Source organism: Nestor notabilis, unplaced genomic scaffold, assembly GCF_000696875.1.
Source record: "Nestor notabilis isolate BGI_N333 unplaced genomic scaffold, ASM69687v1 scaffold24970, whole genome shotgun sequence".
Taxonomy (NCBI): domain Eukaryota; kingdom Metazoa; phylum Chordata; class Aves; order Psittaciformes; family Psittacidae; genus Nestor; species Nestor notabilis.
The window spans coordinates 36,732-46,875 of record NW_009910160.1 but is presented as its reverse complement, the minus strand read 5'-3'; the positions used below and the strand labels follow the sequence as shown (position 1 = coordinate 46,875).

At 37.5% G+C, this 10,144-nt stretch overlaps 1 protein-coding gene across 1 annotated transcript in view; it reads left to right on the top strand.

Annotated features, from left to right (window-relative positions):
* Positions 1–1,695: 1,695 nt before the first annotated feature.
* SPTLC2 (serine palmitoyltransferase, long chain base subunit 2) overlaps positions 1,696–10,144 on the top strand; it is a gene marked incomplete at its 3' end in the record, with an annotated part of 36,231 nt that continues 27,782 nt past the window's right edge. The window contains exons 1-3 of the mRNA XM_010024678.1: positions 1,696–1,881; positions 3,435–3,589; positions 4,801–4,949. Coding sequence (XP_010022980.1) covers positions 1,756–1,881; positions 3,435–3,589; positions 4,801–4,949 — 430 coding nt within the window. The remainder of the gene's footprint in view (positions 1,882–3,434; positions 3,590–4,800; positions 4,950–10,144) is intronic.

The window sequence follows — 10,144 nt, the reverse complement described above, 5'->3', positions numbered from 1 at the left end:
TTTACTTCATCTTGACGCTGTGTGCCCACAGCTGTTGTGACTCATGTGAAAGATGACTTGGCCATGTATTTAACTCGTCCTCATAAAATGTTTTTCATGGTAAATAGGTTGCCCTAAAAGAGTGATTAGCTTGAGGTATGAGTACATGTGTAGCATTGTTTCAAGTGTCCACCCTCCCATGGTGAGAGCCAGCCCTGTGTTCCTTCTGCTTCACAGCGCAAAAAATCTTTCCAAAGTCTAAATATGTTTCTGTTCAGCTCTACCAGCATTTTTTTCCTTCTTGGGTTTCCTTCCAAATCTTTATATTCTATCTTGTGCCTGACATCTTTTTTCTTTCCTTTTTTTTTTTTTCCTTTCTCTTTTCTCACTCTCTCCCAAGAAAACTGTGGATCTGGGATTGGACAGCAAATTATTACTGAAATCAAAAGCTTTTGAAGGATAAAGGCATTTTAATGCAATATGAAGATCAATAATACTCCAGGTCTGCCAAGTAAAGTGAATTTGCAGTTGTTCTTAACATGAGTATTCTATGTTAGCTTGCTAAAATAATTGCATTCCATAAATAGATCAGCTACATTTTTTTTAGCTCAGTCCCACAGGCAGCAATATATTAATGGTATTTCTTCATGTGTTGGAAGTCTTGCTTTAAAATATGCTCAAAAATGTACGTGATTTTTTTTTTTTGTTTGCTTGGGGTTTTTTTATAGAGGACACTGTTTTTTCTGGATTACAATTTGTTATTTTGAATTGACAGGTTGGCTGTTACAAGACAGTAACTGTAAAAGCCATTGTATTTTGCAGAACTAGGAGAAACTACCTCTCTTCCAAAGAGTAATCTGATCAACCTGCTGAATATAAGTTGGTTTGCAACTGAAAAACTTAGCTTCTTCGATACATACATGGAAATTTTAGTATATTTTCAAGACAAATTATTTTGCCCATGCATGGTTTTGTATTTTTAGAAGTTAGTCACAATAGGGTCACCAGTTCCAACAAGCAGGTTATCTGTGTGTCTCTCCTCTCCCCTCATTCCCCCTGCCTTTTTTTAAGTACCCTTAGAAGTATGGGGGAGATCACTGAAAAGATGATTAAAAGCATTTGTGAAATCAGAACCAAAATAGAAGGCTGGGATTATGGCTGTTTTGGATACTTCTTCAGATCTGAAGAATGTCATGGAAAAGGTGCCCTATTTTAGACAGGATTTGTTGTATATAGGTTAGTTGCTGCAATGGGTTTCACAAGACTTACAGAAGCAGTGTCAGATGCAGTGTAGGTGAGTTTTTAATGCAGCCCTTCCCTTTTTACAGCTCTGTCTTGCGAGAACAGAGTATTGTGGTTTCCATTTAATCACCTTTGAAATAATTGTCCAATTACACAATAATATGTTGCCAGTATTTAATAAGTTTCACATGTTTCAAAATAGACAAGGGAGTGGTGTTGAAGACACCTGCAATTGAGGGCATTGGTGGAGAGGAGAGAAAATGGAAAACACCTGTAGTGGTCAGTAACAACTGCAGGAGTTAAAGGTTCTCTTACTGAGGTTTAAGTTGCATCAGCTGATACAGTGTGAGGTCTAAATGTCTCTTCTAATTTGCATTGTGTTAGGGAAAATTATTTGCCTTGAGATTTAAGGTGTAAGCTTTATGAGATGCAATGTATTAATCACAAGTTTCTGTTCTACGTTTTCAGAAGAATGGTGTATCAAATGGAACTCTCTACAAAAAAACCTTTATTGAGCACTTTGAACAGGCGCCAATGTATGTTGCTGTTCTTACTTTCCTGGGTTTTGGAGTGGGAACGATATTTGGCTACCTGCGAGATTTTATGAGAGCCTGGGGACTAGAAAAACGTCACATTGCTGCAGAAAGAGAACAACAAAAAGTATGTATGAAAAAGGCATTCTGTATCCACAGCTGAGTTGTCCCCTACTTGCAAGTTATGTGCAATAACCTACCAAAGTAACAAGGCAAACAACTTTCATCTTACAGAAGAACACTGCATAGCAATGAGAGGAATGACACACACTGCAGTATAAACACCTGTATGAGTATGTCCCTATATATATGTAAAATCATAATTTTCACGCAGAGGTATGTTCTAAGAGTGTCAGAATGCTCTCAATAAAACAGACTCTCGTGCCAATCCACACAAAAAGAACACTCAGAAATGCCTCGTTGTTAACTGTATCATCTCTCCTAACTTAAAACCCAATTTTTCTTTGCCCCATGTAGCTGTCCTTGTCCTTCACAGCAATAGGTGGTGCTAACATCTGCAATTGCTGACTTCTGTTTGCTGAGCTCCTGATCACAGAGCACTCGGGAATCACTGTCCCAGCACAGAGTGAATGTAGCCTGAATTCCTGCAAGTCCTCGCTTAGAAATGTTTTCATCTCATATAGCTCTAAGTGAAACTTACACCTCAGGAGGCTCAGCTGTGTTTCAAAATTTGTTTAGACTTTTTGTTGCTCCTCCTTGTCTGTGCAGGTTGAGCCATCATTTACAATAAAACCTGCCATAATGGAGGGAAAATGCAAATAGTTTTACTGTTCCTCTTACAAATAAAATTCCCCGAACTGTTTCCCATTTTGGCTTTCCAAAGATGCATATGACACTTAATGAAATATCAGGGTGCGGTCTTTTTATCAGCATTCTCATGGAATATGCTTCTCAATTCACTGAATGATTTGGCCATTTATTGAGCTATTTTGATTCCAGATACGCCAGTTAAATCTTTCTGCCATCCACCACGGATTACATGTTCATTTAATTCTCCAGTCTTCCACAAATAAATACATACCATGTTATTTTATCAGTTTATTGTATCCAGTGTCTAATGTGCCTACGTTGCTGTTTCATGTAAAACTTTGTTTAGATTCCATACCTTTCTTTTAATTTAATTTCCAAGTAAAATCCATAGATAGAAATTAATTGTTAACCAAACCAGTTGTCTAACTGGCTGTATGCATGTGCAGTCTAGGACAATAATGCCCAGATCAATTACATTGGACTAGCTTTAATCTAATGTATCCAGCACTTAATGAAATATAATGAGTTGTTTATCTCAGTTTTGCAATCTGCTCCACACATAGCAAAGGAAGCATTTGGTTTCTTCCAGTAAAAGAAGAACAAGTTCTTCCATTTCTAGCTTTCCAAATGTTGGACTGGAGAATTAGGCCAACTTGTTGTCCATTAAAAAAAGAAACAAAGCCAACAACAAAAGAACCAAAAAATCACTCCCTAAAAAAACCCCAACACTGTATTTCAGGGAATTAAAGTAAGATATTTGCTATAGTTGTTGTTTGTGACATAGAAACATGTGGTTGTTGCAGAGCTCTGTTCACTCATGAATCCATTTTTCCTTTTTAATGGGAATGACTTGGGTACAGCAGCAGACGTTTTCCCAGCAACATAACCCTGTGCATGTTTTCAAACCAGGATTTTGTGCCACTTTATCAAGATTTTGAGAACTTTTACACCAGAAACCTCTATATGAGAATACGGGATAACTGGAATCGTCCAATTTGCAGTGTCCCAGGGCCACAGTTTGACCTCATGGAACGTGTTACAGATGATTACAACTGGACATTTAGGTGAGTCACCTTACACTGCAGCTGCCAGCTTCGTAAGAATCCTCCTGATATATCTGCAAAGCACAGGATGTTGCATCCAAGCCCCTAATACCTACATCCTCCATTAAGACATCAGTGTATTTTTTCCTGAAATCACTACTGTGCAGACAGTTTGTCCCCTTTCTTCCGAATATTGTTTGGAAACGCAGTATAAAAGGGACTGAAATCTACCACAAATGGGTTTATTTGGCTGTATTGGCACAAGTAAGGCTGCTTATGCTTCATCTTTGACAACAGGCCTTTAGTGGGAATATTACAATAAAATTTGTTATATCATAGAATCACAGAACGGTTTGGGTTGGAAAGGACCTTAAGATCATCCAGTTCCAACCCCCTCCCATGGGCAGGGACACCTTCCCCTAGACCAGGTTGCTTCAAGCCACGTCCAGCCTGGCCTTTTGAACACTGCCACAGATGGGGCAGCCACAGCTTCTCTGGGCACCCTGTGCCAGGGCCTCACCACCCTCATAGTGAAGATTCTTCCTCATAACCAACCTAAATCTCCCGTGTTTCGGTGTGAACCCATTACTCCTTGTCCTATCCTTTGGTTAGGATGTAAATCATAATTTCTTGCTTTTCATATATGCTGCTTCTTACTTACATAGTGAGTCTCTGGCAATGAGTTCTAAGCAGTTTACAGCGTGAAGTTTTTGGTGTATCCCAACTGTTACTGAATTAAATAGATATGGAAATTCACCACATAAACAATGTCTAGGTTGTGTATATTTCAGCTTACTGAGAATGCATCGTAGTGTTTGCCACAACATTTTCATGTTTAATTTCTCTCTGTGGGTGAACACTGATGACTCCGTAGAAGCTGTTGACAATTTGCTCGGAAAAAATAGTGTCTATAAGTTATTCCCTAAATGAAGTTTTAGGTTTGATTGTTTGTTCAAGTCCATAAAAGCACCTTGTTACCTAATACCAATAAATCACCATCTACAGCTTGGAATCTAGAAAACATTCTGAGCAAGAAGCAATATTTAGTCACGAAAAGAGAAAGGCTGGAAAAAAACTTTTGGAATATTCAAGTATGAGGATTATAAATTCCCAAATAAGAATTTGACAGTGGAACAGAATTCAGTTGGAAAATTTGGGGTTTTTTTCCTTTTCTTTTTGTTTGGGGTTGGAGGGAAAGTTGCACTGTTCTTTAAAATGTGCTTTGATTATAGGTTTACAGGAAGGATTATCAAGAATGTAATCAATATGGGTTCTTATAACTACCTCGGCTTTGCAGAAACGGATGTTAACGCTTTGAAAACTGTGACCATAGAGTTACAAAAATATGGGACAGGAATCTGCAGTACCAGACAGGAAATGGGTGAGTAAACAGCTAGATGGCCACCAAGGCTTCTGTAACTATGCCCTTTTTCTTACAGATATCTTGAAAGAATTGGTTACTTAGAGACCTTTAGTCACATAAACTACTTTTTTTCACTGTTAAAAGTGTTGTTGTGTTTTATCCATTATCCCATAAGGAGTTTTTAAAAAGGAAATGTTACTGGTTTTTAGAAAAGCAAAAACAAACGTATCATGTATAGTGTTTAGTGGCCTGAGATTTTTAATGATGGAAGTAACAGGCTTATTTTTTAAAGCCAGTAAAATAAACATTGAGACTTTGAGAACTGTTCTAGGGCAAACTTAATTTCATCACGTTTATATCAGTTACCACAGACAGAGTGTTCTGATTAGTAAAAAGTGCTTCTACATAATTTTTATTTAATTCCATGTTCTAAGAATATAGTGTAATGTTTTATGAGACATTAATGAGCACATCATATAGATTTCTCGTGTGCTTATAAAGAATAAATTCGGAAAGACCACATCTGAGTTTTTTGGATTATATGTCCTTTATGGTTTGTCTGCTTTTTGGTTTGGACACTGCATCTAGTGTTATCTTCAGTGATATTTTTGCACAAAGCCTTGCATTCCTAATGATGCAGCCAGCCACATTCCAGAGAAAACAATTCTGATCCACAGAAATGCAAGGGGAGATTTCTCTTCAGGCTTTATCTTTCATGGGAGCTATCAGTCAGAAAAAGAAAAGATAGGCTTCCCAACATGGACAAGTTTTTTACAGGCTTTATTTTTCCCCTAATCCAGCAACCTGAAAACTTTTCGGTTCGTATCTCTTAAACCAAACTATTTTTCTCCCAGGAAATCTTATGGAAAAACTATTTTATTGGGGTTTTTTTAAGTATTATTTTGAGACAGAAAATAATGCAAGCCTTGTCATCCGCTTCTTATCTTGTCATCGTGGTTTGATTTGCCAATAATAAATATGTCAGTGACACCACTCAGAGAGGGTTTACAGATTGACCCTACTTTCCTTTTGTAGGTGAAACCATCTGGTGACTGCAATATATTGTTTAACCTGAATTGCATGCTTGAAAGTGGTCACCATTACTAGTCATCTCAGGTATTGAAGGAACATTTCTCTATGTCTTTTTCTCTTGGATTCTGTTTTGTCCGAGAACCTCTCAAGTTGTTTTCTGTATGTCAAAGAATAGATCTGGTGTTCCTTATTCTTTATCTTTGTGGAATTTTTTATATGGAAGACTTGCATAACTTGGACTTATTCTCTTTTGAAAAGGTTGATTTTGCTTTCAAATATTAAAAATCTTACTAGTTAACTTTGTCTAGTTTGTTTTGAGAGCTGATGTGTACAGATTTCTAGGACATTCTCTTCATCTGGACTCCTGTGCAGTATTCAGAGTTATCTTAACAGATTGAACAAAGTTTTAGAGTTACTCTAATTGCTTTTGCACCAAATAGTCCCATGAAATTCATTCAGACTATTCACAATGCAAGAATGAGCCACAAATAAAGAACATTACGTAAGTCTTGTCAGTGTCAATCTTTTAGGAAGTGAATTTCGGAAAGCAGCTTGGACATCAAGACTTACTAAAATAGGAAAGCAAGATGTTAAGACCTGACTTAGATGGTGTAGAAGAGCTGTCATAAGTTTTTTGTCCGAGGCAGCTGACAGAGAGCTTGTGCTTCTGTAGCGGAAAGAGTTTACTCCACAGAGCAGTTCTGGGCAATGGTTATTTCATTGGCTCTGGCTCTGTTGGAGCCTGTCTACTGCCAAAACCTGTATAAACAATTTAAAGAGAACAGTTTCTTATTAGTAGTATGGATCCTTCTTTTTCCTTACCATTTTGTGCTGCCTCAGCTCTACTCTGGTTCACAGTTTAGCAGATTTGAATAATTGTATCCGAGTTAAATATACATATACACACACATACACATATACATTCATGAAAGAGGTAGGGAAGAGTCTGTATGAAAGGTATTACCTTTATCATTTGCCATCTTCACCTTAGAAAAATAGAGCAGAATGGTTTTGATCCTGGGCAAATAACATTTCAAAACTTTTGTTGTTGTTGTGTGGCTGAGCTAAAGTGGTTTGAAGTAAAAATGCAGTGAGCTGTAGGAGCCAAGGCTCTAAATTGCCTCTGGGGTCCTAATCCAAGAGAGAACTTGAACATATTTATACTTTCAAGCTAATTGACTTTGAAAGTACTGTTCTGCTTATGTGCATTTAATGTCTGGCATGTTTAGGGTTTTACAAGATCTCTCTCAAAGCAGTAATAGGTCTCCCTTTTTGAGAAGGATCATTCCACTCCTTTGAAAGATTTCACAGAGAGTGGAAAACAAAGAAGAAAAACGTAAGAATAATGTGAGTGATATTTGGAAGAATATATGATGGTTAAACTGTCCTTTGAGGGCTTCTGCCTAAACTCCTCCTCTTATAACTGTGCAGACTGTGGAGTGGGCACAAAATGTTGTCATATCAGAATGTTGTTGCAGGTAGTTTACTCTCAGAATAAGTTAATGCTTATGTTTTAACATGGTGGTTTATATCTTTACAGAACTGTATTATATTTAAGAAAACTTAGTGAAGCTAAACCGTGCTAAATGTAAAACAGTTATTCTACATTCCCAGAAAATTAACTTAAGATCGTGTGTAAACACAGTGCAGAAATTAACTTCATTGAGAACTGTGAAGCCCTGCTCATGCTTTCTCTGAAATAACGCGTATGTCACTGCAACAAACATCCCCGTTCAAGCACAAAAACATAGGAAACTGATAAAAACAGTGGCTCGTCCTTCTGGGTTTGTCCTCCTTAACTAGATTTAAGGCTTTTCAGTCAATTTTAAATTCAACACTTTTAAAATTGTAGTAATAATAATAAATCAGTATCTTAGCACAACAGTGTCGTTTAAGACACATTCCTGAGGCTTTTGTGGGACTTTCAATCTGAAAGAGAAATATTTTCCTTTTTGAAGACCAAGCTAACTATTATCCCTTACGAGCAAGATCTTGGGATTATAAGTGGTAGTTCCGTGAAAGCATTAGCTTATTGTCCAGCGGTCAGAAAGCAAATCAAATACTAGAAATTATTAGGAAGTGAACAGAAAGGCAGCCATAGAACCTCAGTATGTTACTGTGTAAAGCTGTGGTTTGCTGTCATCTTGGGTACTTTGTGCAGTTCCAGTAAAAAAAAACCTGGCAGACCTGGAAAGTGTTGGAGAAGGGCAACAAGGCCTTGAACAGCTTCTGGGTGAAGAACTATTGAGCTAGCTGTCTGTAGCTGTCAGAAACGCCTGTCATCTGGCTTAAAAAGAGCCTAAAGGAGGAAATTACTGACATCCTAAAAAGTACATGTGGCACGGAAGAGTGGTCAAGGTGGCTGTTCATTGTCTTTTCCACTGGAAGATCTACAGGTCGTTGTATGAAGTTGGTAGAGAGTTTCCATGTAAATGCAAGAGGCAAGTCTTCACACTGGAGGCTGGCAGACCCAAGGAACAAATTGCAATGAAGGTTGAAGATGGTAAAACTTCATACCCCTTTACATTCTTGGAGGCACTGGCCACATACAGAGAAGAGACCATCGATAGTTACTAGAAATACCAAAATTATTATCTGATTCAGGATGTCTCTGTGCTGAAATTAGTCAGAAGCTGGATTGTTACTATATATGTTTATCCTGCTTTCATGCTTCCCCATACATGGAGACCACTGTCAGATGAAGGATTATAGGCAAAAGGTACATTTTCTGTGGTGTAGGGCATCTAATACTAGCTGTTTAGCATTACTTTGTTATTTTTTAGTATTAATTTATATTATTACTTATATAGCTATCGCCACTGCTGTACAGTCATTAATACTAGACTTGTGGATTAGCAAATCATTGTACAAATTTGGCATGAATCAGGAACGTGCACATACTTACAGCTTTATAAAACTGGGAAGTATTTACAGCAGAGGTTACATGTAAGGAACTTATGAAGCAGTAACCTGGCTGTTTTCAGTGTTTCTGAGGACACTAAGATTAAAAAGACATTAAGGGATGACAGTTAAGAGACCAACAAGAAAGAGTTGCTTGTATGCTTGGGGCATGTCTTCTAAGGGCAGTAGCTTAGGTGAAAGTGTGAATGTGGTTGTCTGCAGACAGTAGGCAGAAGACAAAAGACATGGTCTGCTTAGAGGTGAAAAGCTTTTCAGTTGTGTGGTACGTGGAATGGAAGTAGTCCTGAAGGATCTTGGCAGCAAAAATTTAATTGTAAGTAAGATACTTCAGAAAGTTTTGGAGCAGCTGGATATGCAGGATGAAGATAAAGAGATCTGCACCTACCATATCTGACAGAACTGACCATGGGTGTAACTGAAATTAAACCAGCTTCTGTCAGCAGAAGTCTCTCCTGCAGGTGCAGAAAAAGTCACTTTTTTAAATTTCTTTGGCTAATCTATTATAAGTGAAGAAACCAATGGGGACATGGAAAAGCAGGAAATAGTGTTTTCCAGGAATAAATGTTGGATCTGAGACAATAGTTTTTAAATGTTGAAGAATCTGAGTCACTGGAAAGTATTCAACTAACTGGAGTATTTGGAACATTATGATATTTCACGTAAACTATCACCCAAAAATCTCTATACTATGTTTTATTTATTTCAATCTTCCTCTCAAAAGTGTGATTTTTTTAGCTTAATAAAAATGCTAACAAATAGGAATATAAATAAATTTGAAATAGCATCTATTCCCTCTATATTTTCTACATGCAAATCAATGTATTTTAATGGCTAGTGTAGGAGCTGGCAATTGTTGGAGGCAGGATCACAAGCCTTTTGTCTGAGCCAGTCCTGTCATTCTTATGCATATAGTCAGCCTTTTCTAAGCAACGTAACTTAAAATTAGTAAGGGAGAAATATGCAGATGATTATTTAACACTGCTTCCTGCTTGCTGATGGCAGACGATAACAAAATCAGCAAAGTTACACTTTTTTTAAGATAAGGGAGGTGATTATGCCCTGAATGCTTCTAGGCTTAGCACCGGGGTGCTGATGGGGCTGTCACATGAGCAGCTAGTAGCTCCAATGCTCCATTTATCTAACTCACCATTACTCCTTATGGAGATGATATATGTGAGTAACAGCAGCAAATGTATCATTAGCGCTACTTAAGTAGCCAAGCAGGATTCCTGCCTTTTGAAATCCTTCTCCTGTGATTA